Raw genomic sequence first — 27,262 nt, forward strand, 5'->3', positions numbered from 1 at the left:
GAGGAACCAAACACCTCATCCACAAACTGTTTGCTCCTCTCAGTAACAGGAAACAGCATATTCTGTTAGCTACAGTTGGTTTTACTTAGTGAAAACAATTATATTAATTCCACTGTGCCTGTCCAGCTTTAGGTCCAGATCAGTTTGGCAAGATTTCATTTAGTAGTCATGTACCAAACATTGCATAGATGATCATCAATTTATCTATAACCCTACTGCTTTTTTAGCTTCTTCACTTTTCACTGTGACAAATAAATACCAGAAAACCTTTTGCTGAGAAGTGCTGACAAAAGCTGCTTTCAGAAAACAGTTAACTACTCACATTAATGGACACACAGCAGATGTGTACCAGGTAAATAAATACTGGCAATCTGCTGTCTCATGAAGGAATTCGGGGATGCCTTCCTTTGCTTCTGGATTGCAGTGGAAGAAAATGGTTGAAGACACAAACTTTGAGCTATCTTTACCACATCTGGAGTCAGATGAAAATATGACATCCAAATCATCATCTACAAGAACAAGAAAAAAAAACTGTTGCTTACTACTTCCTTGAGAACAGTCTGTAAACACTAAACCCTGGAAAGAAAAGCAGCTAGCTAAAGGAAATCATTGCAAACAGGAAATTAAAGTCTTCTATCTTGCATTGTTTTTACTAAAGTCTTTCAACTTCACATCTTTCAGTCTTCAAGTGTCAAGCCCTAACCCCTACTAAAGCCATATTTGTAACTGAACTTACATAGCAAAAAAAAAAAAAAAAAAAAAAAAAAAACCAAAAGAAATCTAAAGTATGTTAGACAGACTTTGGATAGCTTTACAGAAATGGATTAGCATAGATATTGTAAACCAAACACCAATTTCTGATGAAGCAATTCACAGAATATCAAGCAATTCTGTCTGGTGAGCATGTGCTTACCATCAACGTAGTATTTGGCATTTCTGGCAGAACCAACTCTCCGAACGCGCCGTTCATTAGTTTTCACCTGGCAGATGTTTGCTCCAAAGCATTCTGAGAAACTTGAGTTCATAATACCAGAAAGCTGAATTTGATACACATATTTATCACCATTTGTCCGTACATCACCAGAAGCTGTGTACAACCTGAGGAAACAGAGGACAAGTCTGTTCTTAAGTCTAAACTCCCAGGCTGGGGTTATTCCCAAGACATAAGACTGGCAGCAGCAGTAGGTGCTATCACTGGTTGATTCCAGAGCAAGATGAGTGACCAGATCAGCAAACAGAAAAGATGCAGGACTGTGGCTTCCTCCCTGACATAGAAGTAAGTGATTATATTTAGCATAAATACAATGCTTAGCAAACACAGAAAGCAAATTTTTCCAGCTATACTGCCCTCGTGTGAATGAACACATAAATACCTCCAAAGGTTTAAGAGAATATGAAGATAAAAGCATGATTCAGTGGTTCATACACACTACTGACTGTGAGATCCATATGGTGTGCTCTGCAGCTAAGGTAAATGGCACAGCGTAGCAATCTTCTCCAGAAAGGTAACTAGTTCTAGCATTCTGTTGCTTTGGGTTTTTTTTACTCACTTGGAATAAACATCCCCCAAGGAAAAGTTCTTCCCAGTTGCAGGATTAATGACTGTTCCATTTACCACCTCTACCTCCTGCTGCTTCACAGCACAAGCTGCACGTGTGTCCCACGTGATGTAGTAAGCACAGTTTTCTTCATCAAACCTACCAAATAAAAGACAGAGCTGATGATCCAGGAAAAAGCAACAAATTTTTACCATCTTGATAAAAAGAAAAGACAACTGCTAACCCACATATGACAATGTCCTGCCTAAGCATCACACCTAGAATAAAATAGTCAAGCAGTGTTAAAAAAACAAAAAAAACAAAAAAAAAAAAGCAATAAAAAAACTACCCAAACAATTACATTGGATTTTTCTGCAGTTTCATGATTTTAGAAGACCTGGCTGCACCTGAACTTCATATTGAAAATTCCAGAATTTCCACAGTGTATTAAAAGGGTTTTACTGATATATTTTAGCTAACAAACACATCAAACTGCTTTTTTGCAGCATGTTGAACCTGCCTTTTATTTAAGCAGGATAACAGGTGTAACCTAGTGTCCTGGTTCTGGCCACAACAGGGTAATATTTTTGCAGTAGCCAGGAAGGGCCATGGCCAGGACCCAGAGGTTATTCTACACCAGCTCACATCATTGCTAGGGACAGAGGGAAGGACATCTTTTCTTGGGAGAAGAGGTCCCTCCTGGGCCAATACAGCATGGCAGAGGAACCCCAATCATGTATCATCTTGGTGAAATCATTCAGCTCCTTCTTGTACCCTCTGAAATTGGTATTATTGCTGTTACTGCTTCTTTGCTTATCTCATTTTTGTTTCCAGTAAATCGTTATCTTAACCCATGAGCCAAAGCCTTTTGTGCCTCCACTTCTCCTCTCTAGCCCTTGGAAGGGGAAAGGGGGGGAACCAGCAGCATGCAGTTTCAGTGGGAGCACTGAATTAGAGAATACCACTCCTAAACTATGACTTTGGCTGCCTAGCTCTTCAACTCACACTGAGCATTTTGTTCAGTTTTCCAACTCTACAAGCAATACAGAGTTAATAATATCCAGACTAAGCAAAAAGTCCTAAAGCTTTCTTAGTATTTGTGATCAGGCATATATAGCTTATTTTAGAGAGCTTCTGATTAAATACACAGAAATAAACCAAGCTTTATTAGCTCACTTATCTACAGAAAATCTTTAATAAACAGATTTTGGACATAGTTAAGAGTGGTTGTACAATGACATTGGCTACTCACACTGAAAACAGCAGCATCCAAGACATTGTCAGATCCAATTCAGAAGCAGAATGCTTAATTTTTTCCCCATAAATTTTAAATACAAAACATGATGTTTATGGCAATGAACAATTGCACAAACTCCTGAAGACCCTAAGCCTTGCAAGTACAGACCATGGATTACTTTAGGGACTGTCCAACAGAGCAGACAGTCTCTGCCCTGGGATTTAAGGATTTACTAGAGAGGTCCAAAAGAATCAGCTGTGAAGATCAGTGGTATGTAAATTCACTACTCACCTCTGCAGCATGGGCATGCCAACTGTTCTTGCACATTTCAGTTCAATAATTGTTGTTACTTTCTTATTTTTCCTACATTCTTGCCCACTGGAATAACTAATATACACTGTATCACCTAGAAGAAAAAATGGTGACAAAAGGTTTTTGTAAGCAGCTGTCTGAAATTTCCTTTGCTCATTCCCTAGAATTCCTTACTTCCAGCATTCTTTTCTCCTGCATGGACCATATATCAGTTAGAGTATTTCAGTAAGTGTGGCCATAACAAATGTCTACATTTAAGATATCATTTTTTTTAATATAAAAGTAAATGAAGATACCCAATTATAAATGAAATCAGGCAATAAACACAGGCAATGCATGTCAGTACTCCTGTAAATGGATGGATAATTTCCCTGAGCACCAATTTGAAAAATATTCCTTAAACTAGAACCTTGAGTAAGGTTGAGATTATTGGTTTTCATTCATTTTCCTAAGAGTGAGGCCAAATACTCATCCTTTACAAGCTGCTTTAATTGAAGAAGTTAGTAGATGCAAAGTCTTTTCAAACTACATGAACAAAAATCACTTCCCTCTCACAACTATAGAATCACAGATTGGCTGAGGTTGGAAGGACCCCTGGAGTCATCTGGTCCAAACACCCTGCTCAAGTGGGGTCACTTGGAGCCAGCTGTCCAGGACTATGTCCAGACAGCCTTTGAATATCTCCAAGGTAGGAACTCCACAAGCTCCTTAGACAACCTGTGCCAGTGTTTGGGTATCCTCACTGTCAGAGAAGGGTTTCTTGATGTTCAGATAGATAATTCATTTCTAACAGCTTTAATGACAACACTGTTTATTTGCTTCAACGTTTTCTCATGGCTTAAAGGCCACACATTTTGTTTCCATTTTTAAACAGAAGATTCACTAATAAAAATATTTCAAAACCAAGACTTCAGAATAATTTAAGAACTGCTACAGCCAAGCTGTAAGGTTTAAACCTTTAATCTCCAGCTGTCTACAGAAACAAAAAATAGCTCTACCTGTCACATTCAGCTTCTGTGTATGAACAAGTCCAAGAACTTGAACATCTCCATTGTAGCTTTTCCTGCAAATACTGGCTCTTTCAGGGCAGCCTGTGGGTCCCTCATGTACCCTCTGACAGAGGTTCACATAATACCTATACAGAACATGGTAGAGATAAAACTTCTTTAAAATTCATTTAGGCTAAACTCAAGAAGTGATACACAAACTTTAGAAACTTCATGGGAAGCAAGACAGGTTGCAAGAAACTAAATCTCAAATTAGCTGACAGAATAATACTAAGGTTTTGCAGATTACTTCTAACTACTATTGTCAAGTAAAAGACTGTACAAAAAAAAAAAAAGTATCATTTATTATAATTTATCAGATTAAGTCACTAGTTAATACTGACCTAGATCCAAACTAGAAACTGGAAGAGAGTCAAGAAATATACTAAAGTTTTTTAATTTATAAAAGTTACAGTATAAAAGTTACTACCCTAAATTCAGCATCTCCTCCAAGTTATACCAGCTCAGATATGTTAAAGCAGAGAACTGCTAACAAGGTGATGAATTAGGCATTTTATTACCCTACAGTTTATTATAAGTTTAGAATTAGTCATGTCATCCTTGCCACTTCATTTCTATTTCCTAACTGGAGGAAGGAGGCTGGAGAAGTTGATGACTTCTGGACATCCATTTTTTTCCATTATGCTAAATTCATCAAGGAATATGGGTGAAACGTACCAGTTAAACATCAGAAAATAACTTATACATTTGACTCAAAAGAAAGTAACTAAGTAAGTAATACTTTTCTTCAACAAGATATGGAATTTTTAAAAATAGCATTTAAACAACAAAACTACATTTTTTAAGATAGCAGTTCCAATAGAGAGCTTTCAAATAGCTTTTAGTTTAGACATATTCATCCTTTTAAAAGGGTTACCAATAGAGGGAAAGGGTGAGAATGAAGAATGTAATCACTCAGTCCCTTCAGATAAAGTGGGCTCCTGTCTCAGTTTTTTTGTTGTGTTTTTTTTTTTTTGTTTTTTGTTTTTTTTTTAATATGAACTGTTAAGCACTGACAGTTTTAAAACACTGAGCAGGGACTAAACAGAAATACTGTGTCACATTACAACTGTACTTGATAAGCAAACTGCTCCCTGTGAGTTGCTCATTACTCACGAGTTCCCATTGTGGAAAAAGATCCATGATCCTGTCAGGGAAGAGAGCATTCTCAAGTCATATGTTCTGTGTTTTTGGACAAACTTGCACTCCATTTTCTTGGGAGGACAAACAGCTTGAGTCTTCCATTCAAATGTCACAGCACAACCAAGAGTCTCACTGAGAAGGTATGGGCTCCCAACACCAGCATTTTCATCACATGTAAAGATAATGGTAGATTCCTTTCTTGCAGTTGCTATAAGGTGAAAGGTTGGAAAAAAAAGAAAAACGTATTTTACAAGAGGACTGCAGGCATGTATGGATTTTAGTGCAGCTAAGTCTCTGTGTCAGCTAAGACCCTTGTACATAAAGTATAGGAAGTACTTACTGCTACTACAGAATCCCCACTTTTCATCTCCCTGGTAGTTTTCAGTGGTAGCACACCACGGCCGACTCTTCCCTTCTGTAATACATTCCTCATAGGTCTTCCCTTTGTACTTGAAGGGGAACACACAGAGCTGCCCCTTTTCAGTCACTGAGAAGGAAAGGTATAAGCTCATAACTACACACAGTAGAAGAGGAGGCACATCCATATTCGGAACCTCATTCAAAGCCTGTACTTCAATACTAAAGAAAGATCAGCAGCAGACAACAGAAATACTGAAACATTGAATTTAAAGCCAGTTAGAAAAACAGATACAGCACACAATTAGCTTCAATGATCCCTACAGAAAAGTTGTACTGTCTCTTCCACAGAGTTGGATACATGTTGATGTTGCAGATTAGTACGAGGCTTGTGATTTGGCAACACTACATGTTTCTATTGCTATATGTAAAATCTATGTCTCTTCTTCCCATCACAATAAAACCTTGTACTTTAAGGGAAAAATATCCTGACAGGTTTTGAACATAAAGAATGAGTCTGCTCCAATCTCACCTGGAGGACACCGATCACCTCCTGTATATTGCAAGATGACTGTTTCATCCTGGTGGCTGTAGTCCATTCTCATTTCCTTTATGTTTCCAAAAGATGACACACCACTTTTAGATGTCAGACACACTGCCCCATCTCTGCATTTTCCCTGAGGCAAGCCTACACTGCACACACCAATGTGGTAATTGTTGGATCCAGAAAACACCTGTGTAGACAATAAGAAGCATCACAGCAAGTCTAGAATCAATACTTACAGAATCACACATGTGCTTCATAAACCAAGTCTCAGGCATCACATGCATAATCCAGGAGGAAAAGATAACTAATTTTGCAAGTCTGGCCTTCCTTAATATGATAAAACTGCAGATAAGACACACAGGACCACGGATAAAATATGTTCAGGAGACCTTCTTTTTCATTCAAGATTCTGTCAAAGGTGAAGATTTCTCATTCCTTTACCTCCACTGTGTCCATTAACTTCATTCTCAATAACATTACAATGATTTATATTCTCTAATAATATTTCCTCTGTCAGAAGTCAAACAAGTATCAATATTGACCAAATTTTCTCACACAGAATGCTTAAAAGAAATCCTTCCTGCAGTTTTAAAACTTTTATAGCAATAAATAAATAAATGAAGTCACACCACAAGAAGGCATTACCTCGAATGATCTTCCAGAAAGGCTGGTCAGGTTAAATGTATAGTGTAGCTGTTCATCAATCACAGAGCAGCCCAAAGTTTTCACTTTATCAGGACACACAAGTGGAGTTTCCCACTCAAACACAAATGTGCAGTCAACTCTCCTTATCATCTTTGGCTTACCCTGTTACCAAAGAACACAGGAAGACACATTTAATTGTTGGAGTGTTTGTTGTTTCTCTGCATTTTCCCCCTTCCCCAACAGTTAACCTCAATTACTACCATGGCTAGACTTCAGTGACTGCAGGACAAACACCATATTATAACTAGCACAAAAAAAAAAAAAATCTTTAAATGGAAGTGCATTCTACCTAGAACACAATCAAGGTACACAAGCTTTCTTCTAAATTAGGGTAGAGATTTTGATATTCAGCTCAGTTGCAAGTAGCAAAAGTGTGAGAGCTGTGCTTCTTGATGACAGAGAGCATTAAGAAGTTTCACTGGATTAAGGTTTAGAGAGAATACTGTTTACTTTATGTTTTAAACTAAAATATTAGTATGGTCTCTGTAATATTCTGAGCTGCCTCAAGTTTCAGCTCATGTCCTATGTTGATGGAAAATGATTTCATGATCCTCAGCAAGGTCTAGTTTGACAAACATATCTATGTGCTTCTCTACAGTTTGTTGAAGCATTTAAAAAATTCAAGGATGTGAGATTCACATCACAAGGGAAACTCAATTTAGTGTTCACATGTTGACACAAAATAAAAACATAAGCAACTAAAAGCAAATTTTTAAAGTTGTGTGTGATTATGGAAAAGGTTACAGCACAGGGGGAACACTTCACAGTAATACCTGTACTGAACAATTGCTCTGGTTCTTGTGTTAGTTTGAGGTACAAGTAAAAACTTTAGTATCTAAAAAAGGTGCAATACAGTGTTAAGTTTAATGTCAGCAATAACTTATCATTACATTATCTCTGTGGAATCTGATCCTTGAAATCATCAGACCCTGTTACTCTCGAGCTTAAAGTTCATGCAATCAATAAAATTTTGGCCAGTCAACAATACAAATATGATATTTCTTGAAGCAAGTCCATCCATACATTATAGAAACAAATCATTGATTTAGCTTTAAACAAAGCTAACACTGGTTACTACCCACTTTCCATTACACCACAATGTCAATGAAAGTTTAATAGATGTCTTACCAGACTAGTTCCTTGGCTGCAGTGAAATACAATAACAGAAGTATAGTTCAATCCATTGCTTATCTGACAAGGAGTAGTGCTGTTGTAAGTGATGTAAACTTCATTTGCTACCTTATTGAACTGGGGAGGTTCAGTAACACGACCAATATCCTACACAAGCAAAAATATGTATTAATAGAATTACAGGACATACCTAGATTACAGGTCAGTCCACAGATTCAGAGCAATTCAGATTCACCTGTTTGGTTTACATGGTAGCACAACTATTGCACTTTTTAAAACTACATTCTATATTCAAAAAATAACCATTACATTTAAATCCTAACAAAACACAAGTTGAGCAACTCAAACCAGTTTTTGACTAAGCTTAAAAGCCAAGGAGTTTCTGCCTCTTACAGGTACATTACAGGTATAGAGGTACATTCTTCTGTACATCAACATGCCAAATTCCTAACACATCACTTAAAAATAGCATTAACAATGGAGTAAGGTTCCTAGATGACCATGGAAATTTATGGAAAACAATTGCAGCTTTTTATGCCTGTCTTCTAGAGCTTGCAAGCAAGTCCTCAAAAGCAAAAGCCTAGATCTCCCAAGGTAATGACACAGACAAGTTAGTCAATCCTCTTTAACAGGCTTGCTATTTATGTAGCTGTCAAGTTCTTACACGAAGGACCTAAGTGCATTTTGAAGCACACTAGCAACTTGATTGCTTTGCAACAGGCTATCACAAGATCAATTAAGCCACAGAATGGCTAAGACATTCTGCTTCCCAGTGAATGTATTTGGCACACAGCACTTTGGCACACAAGTTTTTTCACTACATGAAAAAAATTCTCTGTATCAATTTAGCACTGTATTGAATCTTCTGACATCCAAAAAAAAGATCACTGGGGTTCAGTATAGGAAAATACTCCTTCATAGGGAAAAGAGATAAAAGGCAACTTTGCAGAGGAGATTTTAATTCTGCATTCCATTTCTTTAATCCAATCTTTAAAATTGGGTCTCAAATGGACAAGCCTCTGGTTCAAATTGGGTCGCTAGGCAGGAATACGGTATTAAGCTATGAGGGAAATACACATTTCAGTGATTCCTGGCATAGTACTTACTATTGGCAATCCATTAACAGGAACCATGCAAACAGCTGCTCCAGGTGGGCAATTGACATCTTTGATAGGATTGAGAGGCTCACAGATGTTGATGTAGAAGTCTGGAGAAACATCTGCAGTATCTTCATCCACAAATGCCTCATAATACCCAGTGCGATGGATCAGAGGAGACAGGTCAATAATGGAACTGCCATTCATTACTGAGCACTTCACCTACAAGAAGGTACATGTATTGCTCTTCTTTTATTAATTGCTTTGATTAATTCATAAACATCTTATCCTTTTTGGAGCCAGAAGCATGGCTACATTTAAAAGTTTCAAATGCAAGTAAAACAGCATTTGCTATAATTTTTGCTCGTCTATAGATACTATGCACCTACAAGCAGCATATGAAAGACCTTGATAATTTAAACATTTTTATGGAATGGAGTCTCTATCAGAACAATACCAAGACAAAGCTCTGGCACATGTACTCCAGCATAATCATTATGACTACATAAGATCAGGCCCCATATGCCTTCCCTCCTCATCTCCACCACCTCCAACAAACAAGCTTGGTTATAACAACATTACAGCAATGTAAAGTTAGTGTACAGCAAGTTGATAGCTTGAGTACTAACTTTCCTCAGACCATGCATAAACCTACTGAGAGTCTATGAGGAACTTGAGAAATACATTCTTCTTTAGATACTGGAAAATGAACAACTAACAAAATTACCATTACATTTCAGGACAAATAATATTTTTTGCTACCTAGATATCATTACACTGAAATAGCTTGGGTCACTGTGAAAAAAAGGATCAGAAGTGAACTAAGGATCACCAAATGGAATTAACAGGCTAGAAATCACAGTGAGGTTGGGTGTAGCTGATTTGTATTGCAGCATGGTATATACTACTGAAGGGGAAACCAGAACTCTGTGTAGCTGAAGGAGAGGATGTGACAGCTCCTACTAGGGAAAGGAAAATTGGAAGATGTTTTTCTAAATGGAAGCAAAAGCTATTGTAGTATTGTAGTACTGAGAAACAGTGATGAGGAGGAAAAATAACTTGTTGCAGAGAATGATGGTCACACTAGAGGTAATCAAAGCAGCAAAAAAAAAAAAAAAAAAAAAGATTGGGCAGATTCACAATAAAAATAAAACCAAATAAAAATCAGGTATTAAGAAAATACCTAAATTCATCCAATAGTTCATTCAGCCTTCTATTCCTAGTGCTGCCTTTCACTCCATGCACTCACCCACTACTGGTCATTTTTAAGTGCTAAAATTAACTACAGACTACCTCAAAGCATAGTCTGCAGCACCAGTGCAACTAACTGACCAGAATATGTTGTTACAGTACATGATGTACATCAGAAGCAGATTCTAAATTCACACCATCAAGGTTTATTGGGTTCTGCACTGAGCAAACTGATCATGCCTGGCCTGGCCTCTAGTCACCTGCCTAAAAACAAAGACTATCCCCATGCATCCTTAAGTCAACCTTAGCTCTGCTGGCCTGCTGCACTGGAGGGTCTGCATCATCACTTCCCAACATGGAATGTTATGGTTTCCATTTGAATTGTACAGAGAAGCAGCTAAGTAGGGTTAAAAGGGTTATTCTCAAGTGTTAGAAGTTTTAACTTGGCTCAACATGCAAATGAGGAGACAGTCAAGTATTGTCCACCCCTGTTGAAAATGTCAGTACAGAAAGCATTCAAGAACTCCTATATGAATTTGAGCTCTGTATAACAAGAAGAAACCTTTCCTTCAAGGAATTTAAAATATACTACTATTATATCTATAACCCCTCTTAGAAATTTTAAATCCCTCAAGTGCTGCCTGCAAAAGCAATTCTTACCTCTTCTTCACAAGCCAAGGAAGTATGCCAAGAGAAGTAACTAGTGCATGACTGCTCATCAAAAGACACTAAAACAGGCCGGCTCTCATCTCCAGCATCAGACTTGCATACAAAGCTAAAATAGCTTTTGTGTTTCAGTGAAGGGTCTGCAGGGCAAGGATCTCCATCTTCATAGACAAGCTTTAACACCTGATCTTCATAACTTAAAGTTTTACTCTGTTTTCCAGCATTAATTGGTTTTTGGCCACCTGTGATGCAGACAGCTAAAGAGAAAAAAAAGAAAACTTAGGAAAACAAATTAAGTCTGATGCAACTGCCCTGAAAAATTGCACCATACAATATAAAGAGCAAGAAACTTAAGATTTTAGTGTTACTTAATTTTTTTTTTCCTAAGAAAGAAGAGCTTTGCCACACCATCCAGAGCTGCCATTAAACTGAGCTGAACTGCATCAACACAAAGACCAAATATTGTATTTATTATTTCATCAATGAGCTGAAAGTACTGCACCAATACATGCTTAAGCAGCCACAGACCAGTGTTTGGTTATCACATCTCTGAAAACCAAACCTACCAAAATGTCAGACAGATTATATATAATTTTATTAAGATACACCATAAAAACCAAATCAATACAATATTTTCTTCTAACTCCACATAAATAATTTTCACAACAAGCAATACTCCTATTTTAGCATCTAAAAACTTAAGTATTATTTCATAAACAATTTGACAGAAGAGCTAGTAATTCAACCTGCAATTAAGCAGCTTTAAAACCAGTTAATTAAGCATAAAGTTAACTTCTACTGATGTTTCAGAAGCACCCAGAACAGAATGCTAGAAAGTGGACTGCCAAAGGTTTGAAGTGCAGACAAAAAGCCCAGTGCAATGCATCACTATAAAGTTCACTCTAGCTGGAAGATAGCAATGTCTCCATTTTCACAGCATTAAAGACATGCAGTAGAAGCACCTACATTCCTGCCCCCCCCATGTCCAAACAAATACCCATTCACAGGAACTAAAGGGAGGGGGACTTGAAGTGAGCCCATGTGAATGGTGTTGGGTATAAATACATGGTGTCATTTCCAAAAACAGCTTTAAGTTCTTTTCCTAGTCAGTACAGCCACCAGCTGTTCCCTTCACTCCTCCTGCATTTGCAGTAAAACATCACATTTTACAATAAACTTGAGCATAAGAATTCCTTTTGGTTACCCAATTGTCAATGATTACAGTACCAGAGAGGATGAGTTGCTTACCAGCTCCATTAGCACATGAACTTTTAGCTTCAGCACAAACATTCAACTCAATTATTCTGTTGTGTGAATCACCAATGGTATAGCCAGACTCTCGCTTTAATGATGTCAAATCAAAGAGGTGACCTACAGAGAGATTAGGGAACAATTTAATCTCTTTTTTCAGATTCAAAATCAAGACATTTCTTTGCATTATAAGATTTCAGTAACTTAATTTAGCAGGAAGGTTAACCAGACCTTATTGTCCTGCTTACTTAGAAAGGCAAATAGTTACTTATTCGCATTAACAGTGGAAAAACTAGTTTTGAACTATCAACTATTTATGTTCCAAGGATCAGTTCCATCAGTAAGCTTGTTAGTCACTATCTAGAGGATATGTCACACTGCCCTTTTCTAACAAAGTCATTACAGAATACAAACACAGTAGTGCTGCTTCCAGCAGGCTCTTCCACAGACAAAATCCTGAGGCCTCCTCCTTACCTGTTGCAGGATTGGTTACCCGACAGTCATTTTGCACATTGCTTTTAAGAGGACATGCAGCAGCAGTGAACCACAAAAAGGTATATTCACAATCTTCAATGGCAGTTATAAGTTCTGGCTTTGATTCCTAAACACAAAACAGTGGAGAGAGTGACATCTCTATGGAGTGACAGTGTAATATTTCATCCCAACAGATTTATCCCTGCAGCCTGTAGCTGAGCTCAGTTCAAACACCAGTCCTAAAACCTGACAGATCATAGTCCAGTGAATTAAATCCAAGAACAGAGTATTTAACTGTGATTATTTCAAATACACAACAGTACAGAATCATTATCAGGAGAATTAAAATTAATGAGAGGAGAGCTAAAGGTAGCCTAGGGCAACAGAAAACCCTAAAGGGGATTCAAATCTCACCAAATGGAGGAGTACTTAGTGACAATGCATACAGACGTGCAAGAGTTAAGAGCCAATAGCATTATTCACTACTTGAAACAGTTCCCAACCTGCACTACATTCATCTTCAAACACAAGCAGATGATCTGAAGCTACTACAGATGACAAAACTTGTGCTAACAGAGTGTACAAAATGATCTCTTAAAAATTGCTCAGCATCAAAAATTCAAGTACTTATAAGTCCTTCTGCTTGCATGAACACATAACATCCCAGCAGAAAGAACTCACAATTCTGTTTTCATCACACTTGAGGCGCAATATTGTTGTTTTCCTCAGCATTTTATCTGGACACTGATCACCATTAACATATTTCAGGACAAAAGTGACATTTTCCCAATGAGGACCTTCAGCCACTTCCCCAAGACTGGTACATTTTGTACCCTCTATGAGGGCAGCAGCAGCATCAGAAGGGCAGGAACCTACACAGACAAACAAAAACTGCATTATTACTCTGAAAGTTAGTACAGTGTACTTGCTTGGAATAAAAGTCTACTACTCCACTTTCAGGTGCACCATGGCTGATCTATCTCCAAGGCGTTGTCCAATCCATACTCTTTGAGGTATATTTTCCCCAAAAATCAACTACTAGCAGCAATTGTCTCACTTTACTTAAGGTCATGCAAAAAGCAGTGGCAGCTAGCACAGGGGAAGTAGACTACTACAGAATGGAAGTGTGTGGCCTTGCACTGCATGATTCGTAGAGTCAGTCAGAAGATGTCATAGGGAAATTCTGAACTGATTATTTTAATCTTTCAGATCTATAGCAAACTTTGGATAAGGGCAGAGGAGCTAGAGTACCAAAGTTACCAAGAGAAGAGCTGCTAGTGAACCTCACCTACTAAGCAGATAGAAATCAGGCTCATACTTTACCTTTCCCTCTGGTGTTAAAAATCACACCACTGTCTCCACATACTTCGCTCTATGATTTATTTCACTCAGAACAGCCACCAGCATTACTGTCCTACCACTTGCCTTCCCCAGCTATAGGAAGAATATATTTGTATTTTCACTTACGTGTAGCACTATATGGCACTAAGGGCTTGCAGATATTAATGTAATATTTCTGGGTAGTAGCAGATATAGCAATGGCCTCCCAGTTCTCTCTGTGTCGTGTCAGGGATGAAAAGTCATAGAACCTTCCTTCGTCATCCCTGTACATAAGATTAAAGGCATGTAAATAATTAAGCATTTTAAAATTGCAATTATTAAGTTACTACTGTAATTTTTACCTGAGAACTCTAAGCAGAGTATTCCACTAGAAAAGGAGTTTGCATCAGATGCAGTGCTCCCCAGAAACTTCAAATCCAATAGAGGGATATATCACTGCACCAGCTATTCCCACAGAAACTGTCCACATGCACACAGCTCTCAGCCAATGCAAGAGAACAGTTACAGTGCATTGTTTTACCTTAGAGACCTACAATGACATTGGATGTTCAAATTCTGGGCCAAATACTAGCCACATTTGACTCCACATCCAAACTTTATGAGCTAATACTTGGTTGTGACAGACAAAGTCCATTTTTCCTGAAACACTGCTTGATGAAGTTCCAAACAGACAGCTGTAGTCTTATTTAAATTAACTGTTATTAAATAACAACTAGACACTTGCAACAACCTAACATACTCAGCATTCAACCATCAATAAATAATTCCAAACAGTTCCCTTTTTTATTCCCCAGAAGAATCTCAAAGTTGGGGTTTTTTTTCCCAATGAAATTAGTTTTCAGAAGTACAAATTGCAAAAGTTACTTAAAATATTATGCATTGGCATTGAAAGCTACAGTAGCTAGTCAAAACACAATAGCTAAAAGGGCAGTGCTGTTGTACTGAATTGCAAGAAGGTTGTATTTGTCTCTCTCAGCATACAGCTCCATGTTAATTTTGTGGAAACAACTTACTTGTAGGAGCACTCAGTAGATTTAACAGGTGGGCAAGCATACTGAGTATGCCATTCAAACATGTAGGTGCAGTCTGGAGTTTCCTTCAAAAACACAGGCTGAAAGAACACAATACAAAATGAATTTGCTTTCTCATCTAGACACATAAAAATTTTGAAATGCCTCAGTGGTGTTTCAGGAAGATCCAGGAACACACACATTATCTTAGAGCTGCACTATGCCTCTGACCAGCTAAAAAGCATGGCTTCTCCAAACCTGAGTTTACCCACATGAACACTTCTGATAAAAGGGCAGCCATTAGGAATTGCTGCCTCCACCATGAACTAAGAAGAGCAAAAGTAGTTCTAGACACCATTGTTTAAGAACAGTAAGGGAAGTACAAATACAGACAGATACTAAAAACAATTAACCAGCTTATTTTAGTCCGGCATGTAACACCTGCTTTCCTGCACATTCAACCTTCTACCTTTTATTTCTTACAAAGGAACAGCTGTTAATTGTGGAAGAACATCCCTTTTCAAATTCTCCAAGAGCTTTGGTAATGACAGGCATCCTTGAAAGAACAACATGCACTGATCCTCTTAAGCAATGATAAGGGTACCATCCATAAACAGCAGATTCAAAACATTCTTCCTTTTTTTGTGCCCTCACAGACCTTTGAATCACCTGTCTAAACTGTAAATGATTAGGCATGTTCATATTCTTCACCCTAACCTTCCATACTTTAAAAAAGAGGGCAATTATGGAAGACAGTATGTACAGGAAGCATGTTTTGAAAACTAACCTCAGATGTAGTCTTGTCACAATAGAATAATATAGCAGTTGATCGTTCATATATTTTATGGCATTTTTCTCCATTGGTGTAATTAATCATTATCAAACCGTTTTTGAAAGTCAGTTTGTCTGTACGTAAGCCTGGAAACAAAGAGTTGAGAAAAGTCAGCAGCTACAGTAAACACAACTGCAGTAATGCCTCTGACAATAGGGTCACATTAACAGAAATAAAATGCACAATTAAAGAATAGATAAACAGACCTCAACCTTCCTCTGAAACTTGCAGTTCAGTTATTAAGGGACTACTACTCCAACACAGCAAGGCTGAGCTCATTCATAATTGAGTGTCAAGGTAGCAATGAGCTGCTTTATCTCATTAGATGTACTAGATTAGCAATAACCATTCTTCTATGACATCCTGGTCAATCTTCTCATTCCCTAAATTTGTTTAGGTAAGTGCAGTACCTGCTACTTTTTGGAAAGAAGGCTCCGTCTTCTTCACTTGACATGATGCAACACTGCGACCCTCTGCACTGCAATGTTGTGTTATGTCTCCACAAACTCTGAAGTAGTAGTCATACTCATCTGTACTCACTTTGATGTCTTTATTGGAAAGTGGCTTCAGGTTAAAAACGTGACCATACCTTGGATCTTTCACCTGGCAATCATTTCCTTTAAAGAGAAATTAAGAATTTAAAACACAAATTAAGATCTTATCAGCCTTGTCAAATACACTGGGGACAATTAAGGCTTACTGGACAAATAAGACCACAAAAATGAGTAGCTACTTTAGGGCAGTGACACTGAAGAACCATCCTAGTTCAGCTAAGCAACTCATTTCAGGAAGTCACCAATATCTAGACAGATCTATGTGACTGTACATAAATGGCACATATGTTTTTATAACTAAAGCAAGACACAAAAGTCACACTATAGTTCAAAAACTGCCTCAGAGTGATCTTGAGTTCTCCTTCAGCTGGGCTGAAGGCTAAGTACAGAATCAGAGACACCAAGTCCAGAACTTGCTTAATTATCTGGAAAGAACAGCAAGGTCACAAGATCAAAGCAAAAGGTGTCCTACATGTCAGTCTTGTATCTTCTTTTAACAGCTCTGAAGTTTGCTGAGTTAAGAAAATAATCGGTCAGAGGAAATATTTACTCCAGCTTCCAAATCTACAAAGATGCATATAAAAGAAGGTTTAAGAAAACTCTCATTTCATGAGTCTCATTAGCTGATGTACATCAGTGACTGTTGATCAACTCCTCAGTTTTAAAGTGACCCTTTGCTCAATACCCAAGATTTTTAATAAAACATCAGATTGTATCACTTGAACATTATGCCTTTCTCAATCATACAAGTTGGTACCAAGCTAAAGACATCAGTTTTCCTCCCTTCAAAACCACAATTCAGTCATCAGTGCCCTGCACTGCACAGTAATTGTGCTACAGAGTAGTAGTTTGTGAACATTCTTCATGCCACGTCAGATCATCGGCAGTTTCAACAATGTCTAGGACTGTTGTGATAGAGCCTTTACAGGAAGCCCAGATGTTTTATAAGGAATTATCTACAAACTGCAAAACAAAGCCTGCAAAGGCAGAAAAGACTCCTACACACTCAATCTTCCATCTAAGAGACAATCAATTACCAGATTGGGATTTCTTGTTGCCCATCCTGGAGTCAAATATAAATTGACTTCCCCCACTGGTCTCTTCCCCACTAAGGTCAAGTTTAATCTTGCTTCCAGTCTTTAGCAAGGAACAGGGAATGACTTGCCAGGCACAGAATCAACTCTGTTCTCATGAAACCTGATGATTTAGTATTTACTAGAAAGTCTGTCTATGATTTAACAAGGTAGTACAATGCTTTCTCAAAATAGCCTTATTACTCTATCTTCTTTCCCTAGATAGCCAAGTACATTTGCCTGTCCTTTTAACTTGTACTTTTAATGTTAGATAGGATCTGTAGTTAGTTTAAAGCTCAGAATAGACATTCCTCCACAAGACAATGCTTTTTACAGAAAGATTTGCAGGGCAAGAAACCAACATAGTTTCAATCAAGTATTTATTACTTGTACAGTTTGACTGATACTGCAAAGCTCAAATAACTTACCTTCTGCTTTGTGAACAGGACATGCTGCCAAGGTCCTCCAAACAAAGACAAACTCACAGTCACTCTCTTGCTCCAACACTGGTGATCCCTACAGAAAAGGGCCAATTGAAGGAGGCTTACTAATAATTACACTGCAAGTCTAAAAACATACATGCATAGCTTTTTTTTACTGCAGTTGCACAGTTTAAAGCCTCCACTATCAAACTTCAGTATTTATGTTTAGCAAAGAGATGCTTTTGGGTGGCTCACAGGATCCCATGATAGTTCACTATTGTGTTTTACAGGTTCAGTCAAACAGACAGAGCCTTATTAAGAAGAGACAAGGAAAAAAACCCAGTATGTAGCATTCTACTTTTTAGAACCAGTCTCTCCCATTTTAAGAGGAGTGAGCACGATCTATTTTGGCACAAGCACTGAAATAATTGCTAGCAAGTATAACAGAAAATCACCGTTGTCTGATCACACTGGAAGATTATACGTGTAGAATAACGCTGATTGTCTTTGCATGTGTCACCGTTCAAGTAGGTAATGCTTAACGACCCATCTGTAGCAGCCTGGGGGTTTATCTGAATGACTCCAAGGTTCTTGCTTTTATCAGTGTATTTCACACAAGATCCTATGGCACCACCTACAGGAAAAGAACTGTGTTTTAGTTCAAAGCTTTGACAACTAGGAGTTCAATTGATTGTAATATAATATAACAGGGTGGCATTAAGAAAGCTTTGAATTAAACTGTCTCAAACTCCTGAAGCAGAAGACAACACACATATATTCATCAATACAGTAAGAGACATTGTGTACCTAAAGCCTCTGAGGAATAGAACAAATTATGTCTGCACAGTGAAATCTTTCAAACTGCACTAATATATCTGATTCATAAAGAACTACAGTACAGTTAAATATATTACACTGCCTAGAAATGCAGTAAGACATGGCATAAGCTTCTTACTCTGGCCTCATTCAGTTAGGAAGCTTCAACATCATTTGACTTTCTGTACTAATTTCAGCTGAGTAGAGTTAATTTTCTTCACAGTGCTGAGTATGGGGTTGTGTTTTGGATTTGTGCTGAACACTGGGTTGATAATATAGAGACTTTTTGTTATTGCTGAGCAGGGCTTACACAGAGCCAAGGCCTTTTCTGTTTTCCTGCTATCACATGGCAAGGGAAGTTGGAGATACACAGAAGGCTGGGAGGAGACACAGCACAGGCAGGTAACCCAAACTGACCAAAGGGATATTCCAGACATCATGCTCAGTATATAGAGTGGAGGCAAGGAGGAGGAAAGAGGAACAATTGAAATGATGGTGTTTGCATTCCCAAGTCACTGTTGCATGTGAGGCAGCCCTGCCCTCCTGGAGATGGCTGAACACCTGCCTGCCCATGAGAAGCAGGGAATTAATGCCTTTTTTGCTTTGCTTGTGTGCCCAGCTTATGCTTTGCCCATTAAATTGTCTTTACCTGAAACCACAAGTTCCCACCTTCACCCTTCTAATTTTCTCCACAATCCTGCTGGTGGGGAAAAAAAGCAGCTGTATGGGGCTGATTGCTGGCTGGGGTTAAACTATGACACTTTCCTATTTTCTTTAAAAAACAGTAATAAAATCACAGATCCTGGAAAATACTGCCCTCAATGCAATTTTCTGAAATGCATTAATATCCATCTCAATGCAAGACTACTGATAAGCATTAAGACTGCTCTCAGATTGCAAAACTCTGTTTATTAGTACTCCCAACATACGTCAGCCAGATCTATGCTATTTCTGCGATTAAAAGAACAGGAGTAAATAAATCTTACTAAAATACCCAGGGACATCATTCTGAATATAAGGTCTTGCATCAGAAGACACAGGTTAAGAAGTGCTTGCTGCTTGGCTTACCAGGACATCCAGTCACATAGGGCAAGGGCTTGCAGACATTCAAGAAGAACGTTCGCTTCTTTGCATCCTTTGAAGTGTCTATAGCAACCCATGGCTCACCCTCTTTGCTCAAGTCACTTAAGTCATACTCATTACCAGCAGCATCTGGAAGAAATGCAGTAAGCTGAGAGAACTTAATACTTGCAGCAGAATTAGATTTGAAATTATACCAGTTTCACTGAGGAATACACAATTCAAAATAGTTTTCAGAATCACATTAGATACTCATTAAGAGAACGTACTGCTGCCACAAAAACCTCACCATGCCAAATGCAGCATACAGTTCCCTTAACAGTTACTTCCTAAATGTAATTTCTCCACAATTCACAGGTGCATTTTTACAGATGTCAATACTAAATTAACTCATTTCCTTCAGAGCTGGGCTGAAGTAGCATCAATCACAATAATGATTAAAGGTTTTCAAAGTAATCACCAGCTGTCTCATGCATACCATAACATTTTAAATTAGCTTCTTTCCCTGTTATTGTAAGTTAAGCCTGCTTCAAACAACTTACTTCTTCTCCCACCCTACAACTAGTACAAAGATTTTGTCTTAAAAATGTCTTCACAACAGGTATTCTTAAAGCCCTCCACTGAGCAGAAGTTTGCTGTTCAGCTAATCTGCCCAACATGGGACAGAGCCCACCTAAATTCCAGGTACTTACCTGTAACCTGACAATCTACTGGAGCAGGAGCACAAGCCAGAGCTGTGTGAAACTCAAAGAAAGTATCATGGACGTCCAGCACAGTGTTTATCTCCTCACGCACAAACTTAAGCTCTCCAGGATATGAATCATTACAAATGAAAGTCACTCTGAACATGTCTGATGTTCCTATAAAACAAACATTTATCTTCTGATGGCTCTGTTTGAAACATTTAAGTTTGAGCTAATACTTGACTTCAAAACTTTCCAACAGTTTCTTATTACTAACTAAGGATAACACTATCTTACTGCTCATGGGGTTTTAGCTGTAAATATGCAGGCCTTCTTTAGAGAGCTATGAAAAACTGCCTAGCAGCCACCTCTACAATTAAGATAGCAAAATGCCTTGGCACATTTCAAGAACATAATTACCTTCAATGACCTTTGTTTCTTATGTTCTTTGACATATATGAATAAACCAAAACACTTTAAAACATCACCAGTGGTAACAGCAGCTTTTAAATGATATCACACAAAGTTTTAGGGTTCTGTTTGCTAGTAAGAAATTCAGTGTAATGATTGCAGAATAAATAATATTGATCCTATCAAAGCACTGTATGATTAGTTCTATTTAGACCTCAAGAAGTGACAGAATTTGTCAGTGAGAACTACACAGGGAGTAGTATTTAGTAGTAGCTTAGGGTGTTATAAAAATTGCAGAATCTCTCATCAAACTTGATCCAAAATCAAGTTTTCCCAATCTCTTTTGTTGTTAAGATGTCAATATTTCTTTCTATGAAGCTCAGTTTCAGTATAATTGGAGAGCATCTCATACCAAAAAGCTACACACACATTTTCATTCATTTTATCTGCAAGAGAGACTTAAATTCATTAAGTACATGTAAATGAAGTATTAGAGTACTAATTAAAAAAAAAATCCATTCCATTCCAGAGTATAAGCTTACTGAAAACTGACCTTTCAGATATGAAACAACTTTAGAGAGCATTATCCATGAAACTGAAAGCTATTAATTCACTTAGAAAAAAATTGAGGTCTTTTTTTTTCTCAATTTGACTATCCATTTCTCCATGTAAGGACCAGTATTCTTCATCTTCTAAGGAAAAAACCCTATATTGTATTGACTCACTTTCCTAGAGTTTTGAAATGCACACTTATTACTGAAAACTGAGCCATTACCATTCTGCATAACTTTATTTCTTCCTAAAATTTCCACGAGTCGGCTTGTTTAAGTAATACCAAGCCAAATATACTTCAGCACACGAGCAAAAGAAGGAATGAAGACCACTCACACTATGTTCTTACAATACACTGTGTATTTCCTGAACTCACCTGATTCCACACGAAGAGGACCTCTGTAGGTAAGAGTTAGAAACCCTTCACTGGATAAATAAAGTGTTTTGTCCAATTCCAGCGGCCTCACAGGTGTCAGATCTCCTCTTTCACACCCAGCAGCTGTTTCGCCATTGATTTGACCACAATACGGCAAGCGTCCACAAATGTTTAGCTAGAAGTTTTGAAAACATGTAGATGCAGATAGTATCAACTGCATCAGAAAAACAAGGTCCACGTAGCCATTTCTACATCACTAAAACCCTTGTCAAGAACTATTTCACACTACAGCTGTCTTGCAATCTGAAAATGACAGACTATAATTCAATTATAATACAATAAGAGCATCCTCTTCTTCAGATTACAGGGTCTACAAATTCTCCCCACTAGAAGTACAGGATGTGGCTCAGCAAGTTTATTCTTGGCCTAAAGATACCACTATGGTATTATCTGTGACAGTCTAGGATTACTGACACATGCAGATTACATTAAAAACATTGATATGAACAGACTAAATCCCTTTCCAGGCTTTCACTGTCAATTTCTTCAGAATCAGCAGATAAATTGGTGGTACACAGAAGAGTCCATAAGGCGAAAACCACCTCAAAAAGGCAGCCTCAAAAGTGTGGCTACCTTATGTTCACCAAGAACCAGAAGTTTAATGCTTTTGAGACCATCTAAGCTGAATGAACTTATCTTTAACTTGAACTTATCTTTCTTCCCTCAACCACAGTGCTTTTCTGCCAACTCATACTCCCTAAGAGGACTGAGTGAAAGCTCCACTAGATCACTAAGCCAGACAAAAAAATGCAACAACAGTGCTCATAAACAACAGACTGTACAGTCAAAATCCTTACCGAGAAAGTCTTCCCATTGCCAGTAACTGTATAGCCTGCCTCAGAAGCCAATGGCTGCAGGTTGAACAGAAAGCCAGTGTCTGGATCTCGCACAGAGCAGGACTGGAGAAAAATGTTAGAACAAAATTATCTTCTCCTTCTGCATTTCTTTTGTGTAGATTTTACCTTTAACTTCTTTCAAGAATCAAAGCAGTGATTAAAACATATTCTCAACCTGCATACCAGAACACAGCTCTGGCAGTAGCTTCATTCAATTCTTTTGTACATTTGTTCAAATCTTTCTGCCCACTGACATCAGCCACAACAACGTATCAAAGTGGAATTTAACAGATGGCATCTATCATATTAGCTAAGATCAAGGAAATTTTAACTGAGGGCTGTCTTCACACTAATGTGTTTATGTTGAGACCTGTAAAGTAGAAGCAACTGAGTAGATTACACAGAATATTCTGCATTGGAAGGGACCCACAAGGATCATTGAGTCCAACTCTTTAATGTACAGCTCGTATGGGGATCAAACAAGGATCAAACCCTTAACCTTGGTGTTATTAGCACCATGCTCCAACCAACTGACCTAATCTCAGGGTTTAGTGTGAAAAGAGAAAAGTCTCATCTGATGATCTGCACAAAACAAGGACAATACATAGCCTTATATATGAACTCAGTTCTCCTAGCAACATAGCAAGGGAATTAAACACTAAACAAAGTATTTAAGAGCAAGTAAACTGTTCTCAAGAGAAAGCATCTGAATACTTTGGTCAGAAGTTAGACATTTCAGAAACACTTCAAAAATAAAGTAGTAAGATATCATAAGACTACATCATGACCAACTTACAACTTCGCTTTAGTTAGTTTTATTCAAGAGCCATTTAAACACAGCAACCAAGCGTGCTAGAAAAGACCACTGTATGTTGAGACTACAAATACAATTCCTTTCTCACCTGAGAATCATCTTTTGTTTCCTTGATTGGGCAAGCAGCCTCGGTTTCCCATAAGAAAGTGGCCACACAATCCAGAATAGCTATAAACCGTGGACTGCTACTCTGGAAACAGATTGCAGAGGAAGACCAGAGTAAGTGCAATAGCTAACACTGTGACGTTTGAGATTCCTTGAGAGGAACCTTGAGAGAAACTGTCAGGTTATTCTACAATACTGCACTACAGAGACCTACAATTCCCTCCCCACTTCTCTCTCCCTGATTTATCTTGAAGATCGTCACTGAAAACTTCGTCTAGTTAAACATCATGTCACCAAGCCATTAGCCAAGGACTGAATCTGACATCCAAATATTCAGATTAAATTCAATATTTACCCTAGACATGTAGAATTAGATCTTGTCTCAGCCTAAGCTTTGAGGAGTTTTGTGGTATAATACATAGCCCATAATTAAATTTAAAACAAAAAAAACAACAACAACAAAACAAAAAAAAAACAGCAATAGTAAAGCAACTGAAGTCTGTTAGGTGAGGTAACAAAGTGACAGGAATATTAATTATATACACTCCAGGTCAGTGTTTTCAGACAAAAGCAAAGCACTTCATAACTGCTCCATGTCACAGATTTTTCACCATATGTCTTGGGCTAAACATCATGTGGGTGAGGAAAGAGTAGGACATGCAGATTCAAAAAAACAGGAAGAACAAGTCTACACAAGTTTAAGTATAATAATCCCCTCAGCCTAACTTCAGTAGCTGTATCCCCAAAAGCCCTATAGATTTAAGAATTATAGAATCAACAAGCTATGAAGAATGCAGAACCTAAACCTGAGGATACAGGTTACAATATTTTTTCCACTTAAGAGTGTCCACAATGTTTCCAGTTCTAAGTACTCATGTATTTTTCACACTAATTAAACAAGTATGAAATATTATTGTTCATCAAGGCTGTTTGTTTTTATCTAGTTCATGTTTATGATAAAATACTCAGACATGTACTTCTCTAGTATCTAAATCAGCTTTGTTTTTACACCTCTATTTCAAACCCTCAAGAAGTCTCCCTTGCCACAAATCTGCTAAACACTACACATCTTCATGTGGCTTCATGTTACATGTTACAGGATGAGAAACCTATGATAATGAAATAACAGCTGGAACATGATTTTTCCTTACAAGAGTGCCCCTGGAACAAACGAAGTGGATGGTGGTGGTATAAGTAGTTGTCTTTCCATCAGCATTGATGCACACAGAGCCATTTGCATAGGTTAGAGAAACATGCCCAGGTCTTTCAATTACTAGTTCTTTGCTGGCAACACCAAGATTACTAATAGAGGTGACTTCAGAGTAAGAAGCCTAGAATAAAGAAAAGTATGGTGAACAACTTTTAAAAAAATAGATACAACCAAAAAGAAGATACCTACTACAATACTCTTTTACGCAGGTTGAGAATTTTGAAGATAACAAAGGTATAGTGATACCTCTACATTTCTCTCCCATTCTGTATTCAAGTCACATATTTAACAGATAATCTCCACAACCAGGTATGGTTTCATTTTTGTTGTTTTCATTTTTAGTACAATAAGGTGCTTGTAGCACCTTAGAACATCCATCTGCATCTCCCCATCTACACAGCTTAGCAATTTAGGGAGGCCTATGCCTTCTGCAGTAGGTAGAATTTATTGCAGAGCCCCTTAAAACAGTATGTGTAAGCCTCCAGGTGTTCTCAGCATTGACTTCAGGGATCTGCCATGCTTAGCAAAGGCTAAAACTCCCTGAGACTGAGCACTAGAAAGCCATTAGGTGCTACTACCAAAGTCTAAAAGTCATTGCCACTTCAACATAACTGTTGTTTCCTAGTTTTAAGAAACTATTTTAAGTCAATAGCAGCAACAAACAGAAGAACATACCTCCAAGACAGCTGTCCACAGAACAGACTTATGCATTTTAAATTTTTTTAACAACTCTGCATTTAGATTGACCCAATATGCTCACTTTTTACTCCACTATCTCAAGCAGTGAAGTAATGAAGCCCTAAAGTGTCTACACATGTAAAGTAAGCAGCCTTACACAACAAGGACTATTGCAAGCACAGGGAACAAGTAGTAATCATCTCTCAAGTGCTGTGGTGACAATGACTGGTTTCAGTCACTAACACATCCCCTTTAACAGTAAGGAGGGAAGGTGTTCTCTCTGTTTTATGGAAGGAATTGGGACAGCATGGTGAGCCTCTAGTTCAGCTTTCCCTACAGCTCTGAACAGCAATGAAGTCAGGCGGTGGGCAATGGGTCGATTCAGCCTTCTGTTGTTATCACTTCCATGATAAATTGTTATACTTCAGGGCAATACAGAATTAGAAGCCCACTAGCCTTTTTTTAATTAATTTGCTTGGCAACACCTGCCTAATCTACTCCTCAGGTCCAAAGAAAGCTAGGGAGGGTAGGGGTGCAACAAAAGATCTTTAAACAAATTTTTTCCAGAGTTGAATCTAAAACAAGCCAGAAGCATGACAAAATATCCAGAAGGACAACCTGTTCCTAAAGAAATGTGTATTCCTAGCAGTCTCTGAGACTCCAGCAATTCATACAGAAGAGATGCAGTTTGTCTGACTGTGAATCACAGGGCAAAAATTTTGAGTGTCAAGCACAACATTGGTACAGCTGTAAAAATTAAGGCTTTGGTCTTTGAAAAGGTGGATAGGAGCTCTACCATTTTTCTATGTTATGCAATCATTATAGTACACAGAATATCCCTTTGCACAAGGAGTCAGAATTCATGTGGCTGTATTAATCTCACTCATTCTGTTTCACTTTCACTCATGAAGCAAACCATGAAGCTCTGAGCTGGGATGGAAAGAGTACTCACAGAAACAGGCCTATATTCCATCTGGCAGACAGATGCCCGCCGGTCACATCCTGGGACAGCAATCAGGGGTCGACAGACATTGATGTAGTACTTCTTGCGCTCACTTGTTCTTGAATTATCCATGGCATACCAGTTTTCACCTCTCTTCTCGGATTTTGCTAATCTGAGCAGAAAGAGAAAGTTCTGCGCTAAGAACACACATTCTTCATAGATTCACTCTAGCTTCCTCAGTTTCAAGAAACAGAGCAACCCTAAGGCATTCCTGACTAACTTTTCCCCTTCATCTTTTAAGTGCCACAATTAGAAAGAATACTAAGCTCCTCGGATACAAGTACATTTGAGAAGGAACCTTGTTTTTATAAGCAAAACCATCCCAAAAAGTCCGTTAATACCCTAGGAGGCAAGTCAGCATGCTAGAGGGATTTCAACATACTTGCAAGTCAAGACTGTCACAACAGGTGAAGTTTCTGGTGCTGTCTACACAGAAAATCAACTTCAGCCAGAACTATTAACCAGAATACCAAACTAGAATAGCTAAGTTACACTTCATGTGTCACTTTCCTACCTTGACAAGTCATACTGGTCCATGGTGTTGCGATCCGTCACGAGACATTCCAGCGGAATTTCTGGACAAGCATGTTCAGTGTACCACCTGAAGTTGTAGGTATAGTTATCTTCTTTCTACAGATGAGCAGAATAGGTCAGAGAGGCTTTCCACAATGACAACTGTGACTCACAGCTACCCCTTTATATGTCAAGCTT

At 38.1% G+C, this 27,262-nt stretch overlaps 1 protein-coding gene across 1 annotated transcript in view; it reads right to left on the reverse strand.

Moving 5' to 3' along the window:
• Positions 1 to 27,262, reverse strand: part of IGF2R (insulin like growth factor 2 receptor) — a 57,444-nt gene that overhangs the window by 3,606 nt on the left and 26,576 nt on the right. The window contains exons 17-45 of the mRNA XM_079299275.1: positions 27,066 to 27,181; positions 26,501 to 26,663; positions 24,812 to 24,991; positions 23,644 to 23,745; positions 22,703 to 22,804; positions 21,846 to 22,020; positions 20,516 to 20,683; positions 19,812 to 19,955; positions 18,383 to 18,561; positions 17,934 to 18,021; positions 16,289 to 16,495; positions 15,834 to 15,964; positions 15,050 to 15,147; positions 14,163 to 14,299; positions 13,377 to 13,567; positions 12,696 to 12,822; positions 12,219 to 12,341; positions 10,965 to 11,227; positions 9,123 to 9,335; positions 8,014 to 8,163; positions 6,826 to 6,987; positions 6,166 to 6,367; positions 5,617 to 5,763; positions 5,250 to 5,484; positions 4,086 to 4,222; positions 3,067 to 3,181; positions 1,551 to 1,697; positions 914 to 1,098; positions 323 to 509 (exon numbers count right to left, since the gene is read on the reverse strand). Coding sequence (XP_079155401.1) covers positions 323 to 509; positions 914 to 1,098; positions 1,551 to 1,697; positions 3,067 to 3,181; positions 4,086 to 4,222; positions 5,250 to 5,484; positions 5,617 to 5,763; positions 6,166 to 6,367; positions 6,826 to 6,987; positions 8,014 to 8,163; positions 9,123 to 9,335; positions 10,965 to 11,227; positions 12,219 to 12,341; positions 12,696 to 12,822; positions 13,377 to 13,567; positions 14,163 to 14,299; positions 15,050 to 15,147; positions 15,834 to 15,964; positions 16,289 to 16,495; positions 17,934 to 18,021; positions 18,383 to 18,561; positions 19,812 to 19,955; positions 20,516 to 20,683; positions 21,846 to 22,020; positions 22,703 to 22,804; positions 23,644 to 23,745; positions 24,812 to 24,991; positions 26,501 to 26,663; positions 27,066 to 27,181 — 4,574 coding nt within the window. The remainder of the gene's footprint in view (positions 1 to 322; positions 510 to 913; positions 1,099 to 1,550; positions 1,698 to 3,066; positions 3,182 to 4,085; positions 4,223 to 5,249; positions 5,485 to 5,616; positions 5,764 to 6,165; positions 6,368 to 6,825; positions 6,988 to 8,013; positions 8,164 to 9,122; positions 9,336 to 10,964; positions 11,228 to 12,218; positions 12,342 to 12,695; positions 12,823 to 13,376; positions 13,568 to 14,162; positions 14,300 to 15,049; positions 15,148 to 15,833; positions 15,965 to 16,288; positions 16,496 to 17,933; positions 18,022 to 18,382; positions 18,562 to 19,811; positions 19,956 to 20,515; positions 20,684 to 21,845; positions 22,021 to 22,702; positions 22,805 to 23,643; positions 23,746 to 24,811; positions 24,992 to 26,500; positions 26,664 to 27,065; positions 27,182 to 27,262) is intronic.

Source organism: Erithacus rubecula, assembly GCF_903797595.1.
Source record: "Erithacus rubecula genome assembly, chromosome: 2".
In the NCBI taxonomy this organism is placed as follows: Eukaryota; Metazoa; Chordata; class Aves; order Passeriformes; family Muscicapidae; genus Erithacus; species Erithacus rubecula.